Source organism: Heterodontus francisci, chromosome 7, assembly GCF_036365525.1.
Source record: "Heterodontus francisci isolate sHetFra1 chromosome 7, sHetFra1.hap1, whole genome shotgun sequence".
Taxonomy (NCBI): Eukaryota; Metazoa; Chordata; class Chondrichthyes; order Heterodontiformes; family Heterodontidae; genus Heterodontus; species Heterodontus francisci.
In genome coordinates this window covers 81332336-81351017 of record NC_090377.1, presented here as the reverse complement: position 1 = coordinate 81351017, position 18682 = coordinate 81332336, and the positions used below count along the sequence as shown (strand labels likewise).

At 38.4% G+C, this 18682-nt stretch overlaps 1 protein-coding gene across 3 annotated transcripts in view; it reads left to right on the top strand.

Annotated features, from left to right (window-relative positions):
* The window catches only part of cwc22 (CWC22 spliceosome associated protein homolog), a 151971-nt gene extending 133978 nt beyond the window's left edge, over window positions 1-17993 (top strand). For all 3 annotated transcript variants that reach the window (XM_068035535.1, XM_068035534.1, XM_068035536.1), the window contains 6 exons: window positions 8234-8311; window positions 8584-8736; window positions 11813-11940; window positions 13729-13830; window positions 13914-14146; window positions 17028-17993. In XM_068035535.1, coding sequence (XP_067891636.1) covers window positions 8234-8311; window positions 8584-8736; window positions 11813-11940; window positions 13729-13830; window positions 13914-14146; window positions 17028-17623 — 1290 coding nt within the window. In that variant the 3' untranslated portion in view covers window positions 17624-17993. The remainder of the gene's footprint in view (window positions 1-8233; window positions 8312-8583; window positions 8737-11812; window positions 11941-13728; window positions 13831-13913; window positions 14147-17027) is intronic.
* The last annotated feature ends 689 nt before the right edge of the window (window positions 17994-18682 follow it).

The following is an 18682-nucleotide window of genomic DNA, read 5'->3' as shown; positions in this document are numbered from 1 at the left end:
CAGTTCAGTTTCTGGTCAATGGTAAACCCCCAGGCTGCTGATGGTGGGGGATTCAGCAATCATAATGCCATTGAATGTCAAGGGGAGATGGTTAGATTCTCTCCTGTTGGAGATGGTCATTGCCTGGCACTTGCGTGGCACGAATCTTACTTGCCACTTATGAGCCCATGCCTGGATATTGTTCAAGTCTTGCTGCATTTCTACACAGACTACTTCAGTATCTGAAGAGTTGCGTATGGTGCTGAACATTGCGCAATCATCAGCAAATATCCCCACTTCTGACCTTATGATTGAAGGAAGGTCATTGATGGAGCAGCAGAAGATGGTTGGGCCTAGGACACTACCCTGAGGAACTCCTGCAGTGATATCCTGGAGCTGAGATGATTGACCTCCAACGGCCACAACCATCTTCCTTTGTGCTAGGTATGGCCCCAACCAGTGGAGAGTTTTCCCCTGATTCCCATTGACTCCAGTTTTGCTAGGGTTACTTGATGCCATACTCGGTCAAATGCTGCCTTGATGTCGAGGATCTCTGCATTAGTCATCATTCTATTGCTTAACATAATAAAGAGCAAAGGTAGGCCATATGGCCCCTCGGGTTTGCACCATCATTCAATAAAATCTTGATTGATTTACCTCAACTTAAGTGTGCAGCGCAGGAATTATGGCAGTGTTACAAGGTATTTATGTAAATGCTAGTAGTATAGCAAATAAAGCCGATGAGCTGAGGGCACAGATAGACACATGGCAACACGATTTCATTGTTATAATGGAAACTTGGTTTAAAGAGGGGTGGCATCTCAAAATCCCTGGATTTAGAGTTTTCAGGCGTGATAGAGAGGGAGATAAGAAAGGAGGGGGTGTAGCATTATTTGTTAAGGAATCAGTAACAGCTATGAGGAGGGATGGTATGCGAAATGAATCATCAAATAAGGTCACATGGGTTGAGGTCAGAAATAAAAAAAAGGGCTAGGCGTGTACTATAGACCCCCAAATAGTGAGAGGGAGATAGAAGAACAAATATGCAGGCAAATTTCTGAGTGCAAAAACTGTAGGGCAATAATAGTTGGGGATTTCAACTACCCAAATAGCAACTGGAATACAAACAGTGAAGGGCGCAGAGGGCACAAATTTCTTGAACTGCATTCAGGAGAACTTTTTTAGCCAGCACGTAACAAGCCCAATGAGATTTAGTCTTCGGTGATGAAGTGGCAGTGGGTGATCATTTTGGAGACGGTGACCATAATACGGTTAGTTTGAGCATTATCATGGAAATGGACAAAAATAAAACTGGAGTAAAAGTTCTAAATTGGGAGAAGGCAAATTTCACGAAGCTGAGAGGTGATCTGGTTAAAGTGGATTGGGTATGGCTACTTGAAGCAAAATCAGTAGCAAACCAGTGTGAGGCATTCAAAGCGAGATTCTACAAGCACAGTGTAGGCATGTCCCCACAAAGTTAAAGGGTGGTACAGCCAAATCTAGAGCCCCATGGTTATCCAGAAACATACAGGGTGAGTTAAAGCAGAATAAGAAAGCATATGATGATCACAAAAAGCTTAATACTTTAGAAAGCTGAGAGAAGTATAGAAAGTGCAGGGGTGAAGTAAAAAAGGAAATTAGGAAAGCAAAGAGAGAACATGAAAAATTATTGGCAGCTAAAATCAAGGAAAACCCAAACATGTTTTCAGTACAGTAAGAAAAAGAGGATAACTAAGGAAAGTGTAGGGCTTATGAGATGGACAAAAGAACTTGTGTGGATGGAGAAGATGTGGGCAGGGTTCGTAATGAGTTTTTTGTCTCCGTCTTCACAAAGGAGAGGGATGATGCAGGCATTGTAGTAAAAGAGGAGGGGTGTGAAACACTGCATGCGATAAGCATCATGAGAGAGGCAGTACTGAAGGGTCTGACATCCTTGAAAGTGAATAAATCGCCAGGACCTGATGGATTGCTTACCAGGTTGTTAAGGCAAGCCAGGGAGGAAATAGCAGATGCGTTGAGGATCATTTTCAAATCCTCACTGGATACTGGCGAGTTGCCAGAGGATTGGAGAGCTGCGGACGTTACACCATTGTTTAAAAAGGGTGTGAAGGATTGGCCACATAATAGTAGGCTCGTCAGTCTGACCTCGCTATTGGGTAAATTATTAGAATCAATTCTGAGATACAGGATAAATTGCCACTTAGAAAGACAAGGATTAATCAGGGATAAGTCAGCATGGATTTGTTAAGGGAAGGTCATGTCTCACTAACTCGATTGAACATCTTGAGGAAGTAACAAGGAGGATTTATGAGGGTAGTGCAGTGGATGTGGTCTATATGGATTTTGGTAAGACATCTGACAAGGTCCCGCATGGCAGACTGGTCAGAAAAATGAAAGCCCATAGGATACAGGGGAATGTGGCAGGTTGGATCCAAAAATGGCTCAGAGACAGGAAACAAGGGGTAGGAGTCGACGGATGTTATTGCGAATGGAAAGCGGTTTCCAGTGGCGTTTCACAGGGCTCAGTGTTGGGTCCCTTGCTGTTTGTGGTAAATATTAGAGATTTGAACTTAAATATGGGAGGCATTATTGGGAAATTTACTGACGACACAAAAATTGTCGTGTAGTTGATAGTGCAGAGGATAGCTGTAGACTCCAGAATTATATCAATGGTTTGGTTGAATGGGCGGGAAAGTGGCAAATGGAATTCAATCCAGAAAAGTGTGAGGTAATGCATTTGGGGAGGGCAAACGAAGTGAGGGAATACACAACAAACAGGAGGATGTTGAGAGGGGTAGAACAAGTGAGAGACCTTGGAGTGCATGTCTACAGGTCCCAGAAGATGGCAGGACAGGTAGATAGAGTGGTGAAGAAGGCATATGGAATGCTTTCCTTTATTGGCCAAGGTATAGAATACAAAAGCAGGGATGCACTGCTGGAACTGTATAAAACGCTGGTTAGGCCACAGCTGGAGTATTGGGTACAGTTCTGGTCACCACATTACAGGAAGGACATAATTGCTCTGGAGAGAGGACAGAGGAGATTTACAAGAATGTTACCAGGGCTTGAAAATTGCAGCTCTGAGGAAAGATTAGATCGGCTAGGGTTGTTTTCCTCAGAACAGAGGAAGCTGAGGGGTGACTTAATTGAGGTGCACAAAATTATGAGGGGTCTAGATAGAGTCAACAGGAAGGGCCTGTTTCCCCTAACGGAGAGGTCAATTAACAAGGGACACAGATTTAAGGTAATGGGTGGAAGGATTAGAGGGGACATGAGGGAAAACATTTTCTCGCAGAGGGTGGTGGGTGTCTGGAATTGACTGCCAGGAATGATGGTAGAGGCAGAAACCCTCAACTCATTTAAAAGGTACCTGGACGTGCACCTAAAGTGCTGTAACCCACAAGGCTACGGCCCAGGTGCTGGAAGGTGGGATTATATTGGACGGCTAAGTTTTTTTTTCAGCTGGTGCAGTCACAAGCTGAATGGCTTCCTTCTGTGCTCTAATTTTTCCATGGTTCTACCTCCACTTTCCCACCATATCCCCAGATCCTTTGATTCCCGTTGTTGCCCAAATGTCTATTGATCCCAGTCTTGAATATACTCATCGACTGGCGATCCACAGCATTCTGGGGTAGAAAGTTCCAAAGATTCGCAACCCTCTGAGTGACAAAAGCTTCTCCTCGTTTCAGTCCTAAATGTCCGACCCCTAGTTCTGGACGCTCCAGCCAGGAAAAGTAGCCTCTTAGCATCCATCCTGTTATGGCCTCTTATTCTAGGGACAGCAATTTTTATAACTTTTCTCAGTCTATCTGGATGTAAATATTGTAGTAATGTGCAGATGTGGAAAAAGAGATCCTGTGGAGCAGATTGTGTTATCGGTTGAGATGAGCTCTCTTTTCCTTGAATGGGTTAAGTAGTTAGTAACTAGATGTGGTATTTAGCAGCATTCACATATAAATAAGCTTGTTTACGTCCATGTCTGTTGTACTATTCACATCATTTCAGCTTGGTTAAGTCATTAGCCTTTTTGCCTCTGGGTGAGAAGGTTCAGGTATAAGCCTCTAGAATTTGAGCAGACATGCTGATTGAGTAGTTGAGTCCAGAATGTGCTACGTTGTCTTGGGTGGCAAATTTTGGATGAAGTGTTAAACCTCGCCTGGTCGCCTTGTTTTGGGGATGCAAGTGGATGTTGAACATCCCAAAGCACTGTCTGAAGATGAGGATGAAGAGTAGCCAATAATTTCTTCCTTAACCAACTGTACCAAAGGACAGATTAACTTGTTCGTCACGTGACTGTTTATGGGATGTTGTTGATGCAGCATGTCAGTTCACCTACATAATAATTGCTGAGCTTCTAACTGCTTACTATAATATTTATAACTTATTCCCAACCAAGCACATCCCTTTTATGCATGTATTTTTGAAGTCACCAACCAAGACTATACAGATGCTATGCTTTAATTACAATGATTGTGCCAAGTTGTGCAATCTTTCACTTTATACAATGAGTATCTTGTTTTCATATACAAATGATTTGTGAAGAGATATTTTTGGATATTAGTATCACGAATGATATGGTCACACCCAATTCTGAACCACTAAATTGCAGCTAATTCATTGCTCCAACAGTTTGCTTAGGTTTGGCCATGCATGCTTTTGGACTTGCCATTCACCTAAGACATTCTTTCTGGTTTATAGCTACCATTTTCTGTGGTAGCTGAACGGTGATCAGCTTATGGCTGCATGGTTGCAAAAAGGCAAGTACAATCGATGCAGTGATCATGCAACCTGCTTCCTCCTTCAGGAATGTTTGAATGCTTTGTTCTGTGCTGTTGCACATTTTGCGACGGGCACGCTGGATGTCCTTTTTTTTTCTCACAGGATTGATTGGCTAAATTGAATCAAAATGAAGGATAATTACTTCACACATTGTGAAAATTGAAATTGTGGCTGGCTACCAGCCTATATAGATCCCATATTAATAGACCAGCTGGTCAGATTTTCACAAGTGTAATGCATCATTTTTGTTATGACCCTTTATCATATGTGAAGATTAAAATGATTATGCACTCATTCAGAAAAGGTCTATGTGGCTAGACTCTGGAAAAAGAACTTGGTAATCTTGCATTTCTGCTGTGAGATTGGCATTGCCTATGTGATTCACAAATCCCCTGCCCTATAGATTAGCAGAAGCTCTTGACTCAAATCCTCTTTTAGCAAGTTTCTGGAGGACAGTGGACCCTTATGACGCTTTTTGAAACCGAGATGGTGGGAAATCAAAGAGCACTCACATGCTTCCAAGAAACTGGTTGCAGATTAACACATGTATTGTGAATTGGTTGATTTCCATACCTGTTGACTGGTGAATGGGTGGACAGTACAAGAGAAAACATTGAGGGAGAGAAATAATGAAACCTACAAAAACAAAAGTATAATTGAACTCAAGTAAAACTTCAAACTTGCAGTAAATGGAAGTTTCTACAAATGGAGCCCACCACAAGATCAGGTACTCAGAGCGGTTGTATAAGTTTTTAAAATAATGTTCAAAATGCTTCATCAAAAAAGTTCAAATTAAATTTTAAAAATGCATTGAAATCCAGTTAAAGAAATTTCTAGTTAAGCAAATCAAAATGCAAAAAAAAAAATTAATTTGTATAGGCTGTAAGGTATTTTTTTCTGTATACCAGGATTTGTAACACTAAGATCACCTACAAAAAAATAGTTGCGAGCACAGAAAAGGCATTCAGAGCTGACTAAATGCAGTCTTCTGTGAAGGGAAGAGAAGTCCTCCATGAATCAGTTATTTCTGCACTGGGAATAAGATGTCAACAACACCTATTGATTTGACTTCTCCAACTGATAAGGCCTCATTGGAATTCATAGTATTCTGATCACTTTTACAAGAAAATCTCTTAGAATGATCCAAGATTTTACACTGTTTACTACACATTTTATAACTAAAGAAGCATTGGGCTGTTTTTCACTGTTTCTGGAATGAAGCTGAACTCTTAAACTAGAACATGCATAGTATTGTTGAACTAGAAAGCAGATAAAACCAGACTGTATATAATACTATGTTCAATATTTCATCTGAAATGAAATAACACAAACTAGAAATTAATTAGAGCTATTGTCAAAGATAGCAGAGTTAAACAGATTAGGGACCCAATGTCCCGGCCCACTGCTTTTTCTTAAGAGGACTACTGTACTTAAATTTAATAGTCCTTTATATGTGAAGTCTAGCATGTTGTGCATACTTCAAGTCCACAAACCCTTGCTACTTATGTCATGATTTTTTAATAACTTTGTCATTATCAACCATGTAAGCTGTGCAAACATTTCTATGGAAATTCTAATATTGGAACTGTCAGTGGGTACATGTAATAATTTCCTATCATGACACCAAGTGGTGCTGTGAAGTCTAATATCCACACACCCAGCAACTGAACCTCTACTGTCGATACCTGAAGACCTCTTTCTCAGCTTCTGAATTTGAAAGCATCAGCTGTAGGTTTAAAAAAAGGTGTAAATTTCAGCCTACAAAAAAGATTTTCTTTTGAAGGATTTTGTGCAATCTTATCACCCTGTTGAAATGTGAATGCCACCCTTGGTCCCAGTGCCTCCCTGTCCTACCTTGGTTGCTTTTCGGCCTTTGTATTTATCTTTTTGCTGTCCTGTGGCCTAGTTGAAATTTTCAAGTCCTCCTTCTTAACCCCCTTGTTGCTCGTGGTCGAGTGACCTCCTCCTGCTCCTAGTTCATATGTTTGTATGTATGTACGTACTTGGTCACTATTTTAGCTCTTTCCCTCCACTCAAGATTTTTTTCAGGCCACTTCTTAACATATTCTTAGCTTATTAAGGTAAAAAGAATGAGTATCTTTGCTCATTGTAATGTGAGTTATTCACAAGAAGAAGAGTTGAGTTTTGAAAGTAAGTAGAAAACTACTGCTGTCTCGATGAATAGGAACATTCGAATTAATCTCTGTAAGGAAAGGTAAGAGGAGAGACAAATAGACACACATTTGCACTTTAAGTAACCATAGCCACATAGCCTGAGTAGAAATTCCTAATGTGTCTCTGAACAGTAATTGTTGGCCGGCTACTTAGTCATGGTGCGCATCATATCCAAGGCTGAAGCTGTCCTGACATAACACCGCTTTGCTGAAAAGATCAGTACAGAGTCAAGTTTCATGGGAACTTTGACTAATTCACACCACCCCCTACCCACCCCACAAAATGCTCAGGCCAGGAGAGCTAAGGCCAGCTGGATCTAAATGTATCCTGCTCAGTTGAGAACAGCTCACACAGCTACATATCTTAATTTAAATCTAGGATTTTCCAGTCTCTCTGGCTTAGACCACTGCACCCCCACCCCCGACACCCCAGAATAATACTTCTGTTCACAAAGCCCTCAAGGGAGGAATACACCTATTTTAAGAAAGCATCACTATTTTGATCTGACAGCTCATGGTGATGAGCGCAAAGTGCAAATGTAAGTGACCATGAATCCTATTATCTTCTATTTAGCACCACATTGGCATTGATCTTTGTGTAAGTTGTCTGCCTTGCTACGGTTACTATATTTAATTGTACTGAGGTGCTCTTTGTACATGTTTTTGAAACAGGTGATGTGTCATTATATAAATAGCTGGCTCCTATATGGAGCCTGAATGAGTGTTGGTGATTCAGCTATGTCTGCTGGATATCTGACCGACCAAAAATACTGGGAACAGACTGGAGGTCCATCAGTACCTGAAAGAGAAAATATACGTTCATATTTTGGTAGACAGATGGGGCATTCAGTACAAGTTATTTTTGTGCATTTAGTGGTTGTGAACAGATTGAAATATTTTAAGTGGTAAATAAAACTGGATATGAACTCAATTTTAAACAAAGTTGGTAATTGAGCAACGAGGGTGAGTAAAATGGAGGTGAATAATAACTAATTTCCACAATTTAATTGTAAAATACAAAAAATATTTTTACGGATACTGGAATTCACCTCCTTGTCTTGTCCTTCAGTGCAATTCGCCTAACTTACCACTCGACATCACATAAATGTGGCTGAAATCGAACTCAGTAGTAGTAAATCAAGCTTATGTCTCATCATTCTTGCCACATACAGCTGTTGCGAGATAATGTTTAACCATCTCCTTGGCTCCTTTTTCCTTATTTGCTTTGCACAACCATCGTCAAATTAATTCCTTTCTTTAAAAAAAAAAGGATTAAACCCTGATTTCTTTTCTCTTCACAGAAAGAACTATGCAATATGATTCTGGATTGTTGTGCTCAGCAGAGAACATATGAAAAATTTTTTGGCCTCTTGGCTGGGGTGAGACATTCATTGTAATTGTCTGTTACTGTTTGTATTTGAACTGATTTGCTAATAATTGAAGCTGAATAGGGATACTGCTGAAGTAGGCAAGGGTGTAGTCAGGAATTCCAACTGCAATTGGTGTCTAACAGTGATATCTTTTAGCTTTTCGGTACTTCATATTATTGCTTTTATATACCTGTCCTTGAATATGATCTTTGATGTATTGGTTTTGTTAAGTAACAGATTGCACACTTCACTTTACTGTTTGTGTTTCAATATCCACACAGCGCTTTTGCATGTTGAAGAAGGACTATATGGAGGCTTTCGAAGGAATCTACAAAGAGCAATATGAAACGATACATCGCTTAGAAACAAACAAACTACGCAATGTAGCAAAGATGTTTGCACATCTCTTGTACACAGATTCAATTCCATGGAGTGTAAGTCACTGTAAGACAGTGGCAACAGTGCATTTAGTTGTGTTTTCTTTGAGGAACTTCGTATTTGCCTTATTTGTTATGTTTGTCTGAAATTATAAACATTGTGACCCAGTAAAAATTTCCAGTTAAGTAAGGCAGAAAAGTTTATATCATATATTTTAACAAAATTTGAACTTTTTGATAAAAAGAGCAGTGGGGGAAAATGCCTGTTGGTCTTAGCACATGAGGTTATGGGTTACCTAATTATAACACTATTTAAAATAAAATGTCTCTTATCTGTACAATGAAGTCATGCTGAAGTGTGAGCTGCAGTCATCTTTAGACACTAATTTCACTTAGTTGGCATGTTAGAGGAAGAGTGCATTTCTTTTAGAACAAAGTTGATATAGTATCAACTTTCTCTCGCCTTGGGAAATGGAATGCATGCTTAATTAGTATGTTGGAAATTTGGTGGCACACTCAAACCATCATTTGTAGTAGTGAGGTGAATGTACTTAATAAAGCACCAACCTTGGTTTTCTTTAACATTGCGAGCAATTAAATATTGGGAAGACTAAAGCCATTATCTTCGGTCCCTGCTCCAAACTCCATTTTCTAGCTACCGACTCCATTTCTCTCCCTGGCAACTGAGACTAAACCAGACAGTTGGCACCCTTGATGTCATATTTGACCACGAGATGAAGTTCCGACGCACATCCGCCCCATCATTAAGACCACCTATTTCTACCCGTGTATCATTGTCTAATCCCTGAACATACCCCTGCCGCCCGGCCTCATCTGCTGCTGAAACCCTCATTCATGTCTTTGTTACTTCCTGACTTGACTATTCCAAGATTCATTTGAGCCAATCAGGAAGATAATGTGTAGATTCACTCGGATGCTGCTTGGAATGTAGAAATGCATATATGAAGGAAGCCTTCAGATGTTGTACTCATTTCAGTTAGAACAAAGGAGATGTGTTTAAAATTGTTTCGTGATGGGATTGGGAACATAGAAACTGAGGTTTCCCAGTTATTGAGAGGTCTAGAATGAGGGGACGTAGATTTAAGATTAAATGCAGAAGATTTAAGACAGGGAGCGGCACAAGTTTAACACAGAGGGTCGTGAAATGCTCGATTGGTATTTGTGATTAAAGAGGTGACCAAGGAAGATGGGAAATAAGGGGATATGGGACAGGGAAAGTACAGTGGTTTAGGATTACTGTGAGACACCAGGATAGACTGGTTAGGCCAGTCGCAATTCACCGTAGCCGAGATTCAACTGCAGTTAATTCCTTTTGAAAATCTTTTGTGAAAACCTACATTTTACTCACTGTAAATGTGGCATCATCCAAAACTCTGCAGCCTGTGTTGCTGAATCGCACCGTTCACCTATCACCCCTGTGCTCCCAGTCAAGCTTGCCTTGATTTTGAAATTCTCATCCTTGTTTTCAAATCCCTCCATGGCCTCACGCCTCCCAATCTCTAATCTCCTGCAGCCCCACAAACGTCCAAAATATCAGTGCTCATCTAATTCTGGCCTTTTGTGCATCCCCATTTTAATTATTCCACTACTGGTGGCTGGGCCTTTAGCTGCCTAGGTCCTCAGCTTTGGAATTCCTTCCCTAAACTTCTCCAACACTCTGCCTCTGTTACTTCCTTTGAGACACTCGTTAAAAACTTATCTCTTCAACCAAGCTTTTGGCCATCTGCCCTTATCTTATTTGGCTTGATGTCAAATTTTGCTTTATAATGCTTTTGTGAAGCGCCTTGAGATTTTTTATTGCATTAACAACGCTCTATAAGTGGAAGTTGTAAATTTCATGAGTTAGTGAGCTTTGACAAAGTATATACTAAAATATGTCAGCACAGCATAATATATGACCATATGCTCTATCAGCTAGTGTGTTGCTTATGTCCTAGTTCTCTATTTGAATGCACTGAAGTCTATCAGAACAATATCTTTCATCGCAGCTGCTATTCTGTTTTTTTTCTTGCTTGAAGTCTGTCCAAAAATTTTTTTTTTTAAACTTCTCCTGAAGCAACTGAAGCTCAGCTATGGTAGAAGTTACAACACAGAACTGGCCCAACCAGTCTGTCTTGTTGTCTCACAGTAATCCTAATCCATTGGACTCTCCCTGTCCCATATCCCTCTATCTCCCATATCTTTGGACAGCTTTCTAGCCTATTCTTAAACATTGACATGGTCTTTGCTTCGCTCAATAATTCCAATAAAACATTTTACATCCCTCTGCATTAAATGACTCCTACCGTCTGTTAAATTTCTTGAATTTAATCTTAAATCTATGTTCCATCATTCTAGACTCTTCAATAACTGGGAACCATCAGTTTCTATGTTCCCCATCCCATCGCAAAATAGTTCTAAACACATATCCTCTGTTCTAACTGGAACAACTCCAGCATCTGAAGTCTTCCTTCATATTTGTTTTTCTTCATGCTAAGCAGCATCCTGGTTAACTTGCACAATACCCTCTTGATTGCCTCAATATCCTTTCTATAGTATGGAGCCTGAAACTACACAGTACTCAAACTGTAGTCTTAAAGTTTTTTTATATATATTCAATATTGCATCTCGATTTCTATATTCTATACCTCTTGCCATAACACATTAGGATCCCATTAGATTTTTTGTACAGTGGAAAATGGGCATGATGGGAAGAAAGACCTTTTCTTCTTCCACTATGTTCATGTTAATTCAGATGGTGAGGAAAGAAACCCTGAATGGCATGGTCCGTGATTGCGCAGTTCTTTCACCTCCAGGACACTCTAACTGCTTTAAAGTTTAATACTTCGAGTGAGTTAGTTCAGTCAGGCATTTTTGGGTGGACTTGAGACGCAGCACTTTCCTGATCATGGCCCACTCAGTCCTAAGAGGAGCAGAGAAAAATCCAGCAGCCTACCTGTTTGTGGTCTATTATGCACAACAAAAATGTTATAATTTTAAGAATCATTTTAAGATATTTTGTACTTTTGATCATATATAATATTGTTGGAGGATGCACACAGAATTTTTAAAAAGTTAATTTAACATTGCAATAAGACTTAAGTTTCAGTCCAATTTCCCTGCCTTTCTGTAGGTACTTGATTGTATCCATTTAAGTGAGGAAACAACAACATCTTCAAGCAGAATCTTTGTGAAGATCCTTTTTCAAGAGCTTTGTGAATATATGGGGCTTCCCAAACTAAATCAAAGGCTACAGGACGTGTAAGTGTATATGGTGCTGTGTGACAGTTGACTGCTGTGTGACAGTTGAAGCCTTGGTGGTGTAATTACCACAACCAAATAACTGACTCAGTGCTCCAAAATTTATATTTGTTTTTAACTATTTTCAATTGAGACATCATATTGTAACATCTGTAACAACAATGATGTGCCTGTTGCAGACCATTGTGAAACAACTCATAACCTTTGGAGAACCAAGCATTTAATTTTCCATATTCTTGAAGTAATTGTACACTTCGTTTTATTTTTCTTCCAAGTAAGGCATCAAAGCTTCAAATATTTATTGTTGCATTTGTTTCAGGTGGCTACAAAATTATGTGCTCGGTTATTTTAGTTTTGTCTTGGCAAAGTTTCGGTCTAGAAATAATTAGTATTTTTGGTGTTTGGACACTTTTGATGGGTTTATGATTGTTGCAATAGTTGAGCTTAGCTGTTGTATGAAGTAAATGGTCTGAATGAGTCATTTGACTCGGGTCTCCCTCCACCAGGAATTAGGCTGGAATTGCCTGAACTTCAGCTAACCGGAAGAGGAGACTTCCACATTGCCATTTATTTTCTTACAGCCATGAAAGAGCAGGGAAGTCCATAGTAATAATGGTTTAAGTATTCACTCATTTTGGTTAAGGAAGTTACAGGGATAACAGATTTTTAAATAAAAATGCAGTTTCTTAGCAATACAGAGAACCTTGAATCAAGTCTCTTCACTGCTAGGCCACTCCAGAGATGGCACTGAGAAATAACCCCACGTGTCCTGAAGCATCTCCATGGCAAGGAGCAAGGGTCGTGACTTCACGTGATACTGACAGTTGCTCTGGAGTCCCTCAAACCTGGGAATTTACTCGAGGTTGGGATACCTGCATCATACAGTCACTGAACTCTTGGAGAGTGCCTTGAAGTTGCATATCCTGCTGCTTATGGTGGAGCTGTTGTGGGACTCCTCCTTTTCCTCCCCAAAATGTCTCATCTGTAACAAGTAGAATGTCTTAAGGAAGCTTCCACTTTATAAAAAGTTGTAAATGATTCCTTCACAAACAACAAGTACACACGAAACACTCTTTAGCATATTTTGCCTTGGCTTCCAAGAATTGTATAATTGCTATATTTTGAAGAACACCATTTACAAACAAAAGGACTTGCAGTGGGTCATATCCAATGTTCCCTCTAAACAGTAAAACAGTGCAGGTACATGACCGTGCAGCAATTGCTAATTTGTCACACAGGGAACTGACAGGTAGCGCACAAGCATCCTTCCCCCTGAAGTAACATGCGTCAGTCTTAAAGGGACATGGCAGTGCAACAAGCACAGCAAACAGAAGTTGGAGGGAACATTGGTCGTATCTCTGTTTAAAATGTTGGAATGAAAAGAAGCATTTCCACCTGTATAGAAAATATTTTCACACATTTGTAAGGTATTCTAAAATAAATGAAGATTGAATTTAGACAAAATTACTTTTGAAGCTATTTTTATATAAAAGTTCAAATTAAACACTTTCCCATCTCCATTTATATAATTAGGCTGATTATAACTGGCTTGACATGACAAAAACAATTAAGAAATTAATGAAATTTGATTGTTTAGCACTTGAATATATATCAGAAATTATTCTTGTCAATACTGAATAAAATGAAATGTATAATGTTATCTGTAATGTGACTCCAAGGCAGCAAAAGCATTGACGTAACTTCATAATTTAAGTTAATATTGTTAAAGTTTGCATTTCTTCAAAATAAAATGGATTTTAAGAGTTTTTTAATTAATCTTTTTTGCAGGACATTACAGCCCTTCTTTGAAGGTCTTTTTCCCAGGGATAATCCACGCAATACACGATTTGCGATCAATTTCTTTACCTCTATTGGTCTTGGAGGACTAACGTATGTATACTTTTTTTTGTTGACAATACTTAATTTATTTTATATTTGGTTCCGATAATATTGGTTGTATTTTTCCAATTCAGAGATGAATTGCGAGAACACTTGAAAAATGCGCCAAAAATGATTATGACCCAGCGGCAGGATGTTGAATCATCAGATTCTTCTTCGTCATCCTCTTCCTCCTCTGATTCGGAGTCAGATTCTTCCACTGATTCAGGATCTGAAAGTAGCAGTAGCAGTAGTAGTGGCAGTGATAGCAGTTCTGGTTCATCTAGTGACAGTGACTCCTCATCCTCGAGCAGCAGCAGCGGCTCAGGTATGTACTTTATGCTGTGTTTTTGTCCCAGTGCTCCATACTTCTAAGTGTATATATATACACACACACACACACACACACACACACTAAAAGGAATTCTGCCTGATGCATCTCTTCACCCTTGAACATATAAGCAACCTTTCTTCGGGCCTTTGCTGATTTTGCTGTTGAATTTGTCCCTAGAAGGTGCATGAGAACAGCCTGTTGTAAAGTTCCTGATCTTCAGCTTCCCTAGTGACAGAGCATTTCTCTTTTTAACTTCTCTTTTTATCCTGTCATTGGAAAAGTGTAACAATAAGGGAAACCCATAATATTGTAGACATAAGGAAGAATCCATATTCTTTTTGTTTCGTCATAATCAATTTTGCCAAATACTAGCACTGTGATTGGGAACAATATAAATTTGGTGACTGGATCTCTGTTGTGATATTCATCGTCTTCTGATTAACTCTTAATTTGAGATGTCATGTACTTTCGACATCACCAAGGTCTGAAATGTTTCTTGAAATTGTTAATGTTGGAGCTAAAATCTTATGGGAAGTATTTTGGAAAGGCTGATGTGTTAAGATGCAGTAACAACATCTATACAAATGAAACAGTTAGGGAAATTAGCTGTACAAACATTTTTTTTTTAATTGATTATGCCGAAGGTTATGGAAACATTTCAAAATCCTTCGAAATTAAAGTGTGCATCTTCAGATCTCAAAAGATTAGTTACCTACAAGATACTTCAATTTTCTCTTACAATGTCTTCCCCTTCCCTTGCCCACTTAGCTGAGGCACAGTTCCATGGGCGTCAGTTGCATTCTGATAAGTTTCTCATGTGGCCACCATTAATTTGTGAAACCAGTTTATTTAACCTTACTTATTGTAGAGGAACAAAGATCAATTTATTTCCCATACCAGCTTTCTGGCTGAGATGAATGAACTTTGCACTTTTTGTTTTTTTGGTACATCTGACCATTCCAGTGTATTAATATTTTTAATCAAATCTCAGAATGGCTTTGGTTTTCTATCTTTTACTTATTGGCACTATCACCTATTTTGTTTAGCATATTTTTATTGATCGTACAATAGACAGGTATTTCATTTAGTGCAGTAATTTGAAGACTAGAATCAGAATATCAGTATACAAAAAGCAAGCATATGAGTAGGTACTGCTTTTGGCCTTGAATTAACAACTTTTCCCTGTAATCCAGTGTGTCAGCCTATAATACTGAGAACAGGTGTTTAACACGACAGGTAACTTTGACAGTCGTATTAAGTGGTTTTGACATTTGTTTCAGTTCAGTCGAATCATTAACAATTTGAATCGTTGACAGGTTTTCCTAAGATTTAGAGAAATAGTTAATGCATGTGCATGTGTTGGCAAATAGAACCATTCTCACCTCTCTAAGTCAAAACAACAACTTGCACTAATGTAGCACCTTTTAATTTAGAAAAATATCCAAGGTGTAATCAGACAAAAGTTCCAGCTATCTTTTTTTTATCCAAATGTACGTAAATGTAATTTTAAGCAGTGATCTGAAAGTAAAGTGAACTAATGACGACATAAATTGCTTTTATTCACCTCATAATATTTGTAATAGACAGAGCTTTAGCTTAACTGAACCATTAAATATAGAAGAGCATAACATAAAAAATTCTGACGGTGTCACTTTAGCCAAGAGACAGATGGCTGCTACATGGACAGCTGCAGGTCTGTGAAGCTGTTTGATATGACCTGAACGGACGGGTCCTTAACAAACAACTGATTTTTGTAGCCTGTCAAGCTGTTGTTTTTTTAAATGCTGAATCATACTGGTTTTCTACTGTACCCTTCAGTTGATCCAATTTCCTGCTGAATTGCTTAATTACTGGAGAGTATAATAACTTACTGTTAAGGCAGCTGAATTTGTTTTTAGTTGTGGCTGATATTTTTCATGTTCAATAAAAAAAATTAACTGATAGGTGATAAAATGCAGCAAGTATGTAAGTGCGCCCCAAGAAGCACATTATTCTCAACAGATGAATTCCATCCTCATTTGGTAATATTGAAGTTGAAGAAAACAGAGTGAAAACTCATTAAATACTGATAAGTTTTGGGATCAAATAGGCACTCAGGAAATGAAGGAAGCAATGTTAAATTTGTACATGTACACACAGAGATTATCTAATTGTTCTGAGTAGCTGCAAGCAATCTGTCAAAACTGTTGTTCATATCTGCTATCTTAATAAATCGAAGCCATTGGGAGAATACCATTTTGTAGAAGATTTTATTTCTCCTTCCCCAAATGTACTTAATTAACATTTAAGTTATTGTTACATCTAATCTGCATTTTATTCCAGGTTTTAAACTTATATAGGAGGACTGAGTGTTAAGCTGAAAGGCTCTATCTATTGTAACATCCATTTTTTGAGTATGTTCTAGAAATCCATATTTCTTTCACTTTTCCCTGGGTGTATTGTAAAATCCAGATTTATAGCTTTGATGGTCCGTTACCATGTTAATATTGGTTTTCTCCAGTTATGCGGTGATGAAATGGAAACAGTTTGTTACTGCATATTGAGTTGTGGTGCCCTTTTTATTCTGTTCATCAATTTTAATTGAATTTGTGATTAAAATAATAGAACTACCACCAGCAGTTAAACTGAAATGCAAACTAGCAGACAGCAGTTAGATACTAAATGGCAATGCCAATTGCATCATGATGGTACAATTAATGTAACTTAGCTTTTAAGATTTGTGCAACTTCCAATTTCATTTGGAATAAACCCTGTATGGGCTTATCAGTATCTTTAAAGGTAACTATATCTCCCCTTATGAAAAGATAGCCAACAAGAAAATATTTAAAACCTACACATTGGTAGTGATTAAGTATGTACACATTTTTCTTCGCAGATGATTTAAATTCAAAGAGCAAAAAGGTACAGAACAAAAAGAGAGAGCCAGAAAAGATGGACAGTAGAAAACGACCAAGTGAGCGAGACCGATCCAGAAAAGAGCAAGAAAGCAGATATCGAGGCAGCAGTGAGGAGCAGGAAAGAAAACTTGATAGAAATAGTGGCAGAACTTACAGACAATCCAGAGACAGAAGAGATGAATCTGCCAGATATGATAGAGAAGAGACACGTGAACGAGATCGTAAACGTAGTGATAGGGACAAGGAACGCGACAGAAACAGAGATTTTACAGATAAACACGCTGACTGCAGAAAAGATGACACAAGGAACCATTCTCGCTCTGAAAATGATCGAAACAGTTCCAGGAGCAAAGATGGCGATGATCAGTACAGTCGAAGAAGAGAAAAGTCAAGATCTAGAGAGAGAGGTCACAAAGAAATGACCTCAAGAAACAGTGAGGAGGACCACCCAAAAAATGGTGTTGATAAGCGATCTGGAAAGCATAACCGTCAGGAGAGCAGATATTCGGAACGCTCTAAGGATTACAGAAAAGATGAAGACAGATGCAGAGAAAGTTCCCCAAGAAGACACTAAATAACATTTACAGTGCTGTTATTTGGAAAAACTGCATTGCCAAAGCTCTTGGGGCAGTACAGATGCCACAACTAAAGGAGAAGGAGCCACGTCTTGCATAGAACTGCTGATCTGTACATAGTTTCCACTGGAACCTTACAAACTGCTATTTCCAGTTGTCATCTTTTGTAATTAATAAATACCTGCATTTCAAACATTCTGAGGAAATACCTTCAAGCAAATTTTCCTTTTGGACAAATCTGAAAGGTGTGCAGATTTATTTTGTGGACAGTGATATCTTTGATAATGCATTTATAGAGGATTTGACATTCTCTTGTTTCATGTAAATGTTCTGTTTGTCAATTCAAATAAAAATCGTGCAGATATGTCACTTCTTTGAAGGATTTTATCAAGTACCAATACCATTCAATTTGTACCACATTTTGGTTTTCGTAAGGTCTGTTTTACTTTAACATTAACGAGTCAGGTTAAATATCTATATCCAATAAATAGACATTTGACTTTGGTAAATAGTTACATAGTTTTTTATTTAAACTAAGTACTGTAATGAAGTTAATTAAATAAAATAGGAAGTAGGCATCATAATTTGAGATCTACAGAATGAAAAATTATATCTACATTAAAATTCACTATGGTCAGTCTATATATACATATATATATATATATATATATATACACACATATATATAAAAAGTAGAATTTCAAATTAATTCTTCAAAGTGCCTTTTCTGAAGTATTGGCAATTAGCATTGACTGGTGTGTAATAGTATAGACAGGTTGTTCTGGTCAGTATAAGTCAGTTTAATACCCTAACACTGCACTACAGCTTAAAGTAAGGGTATCAATACTTCAAAACTGTAAAATGTAATCCTGCTCATTCTATGATTTCACTGGAAAGTTTAAAACTTAATTTTACTTGTATAAATTTAAAATTTGTTGTGTGCTTAGAACAGTACTGTGGAAAGCAAAATGTTCCCATTTGTGAGTTTTCTCAACCAAACACTGAAGATTGTCTCTTGGTATTGATAAGTCATTAGTGGCCAAGACTTTAAGCCATAA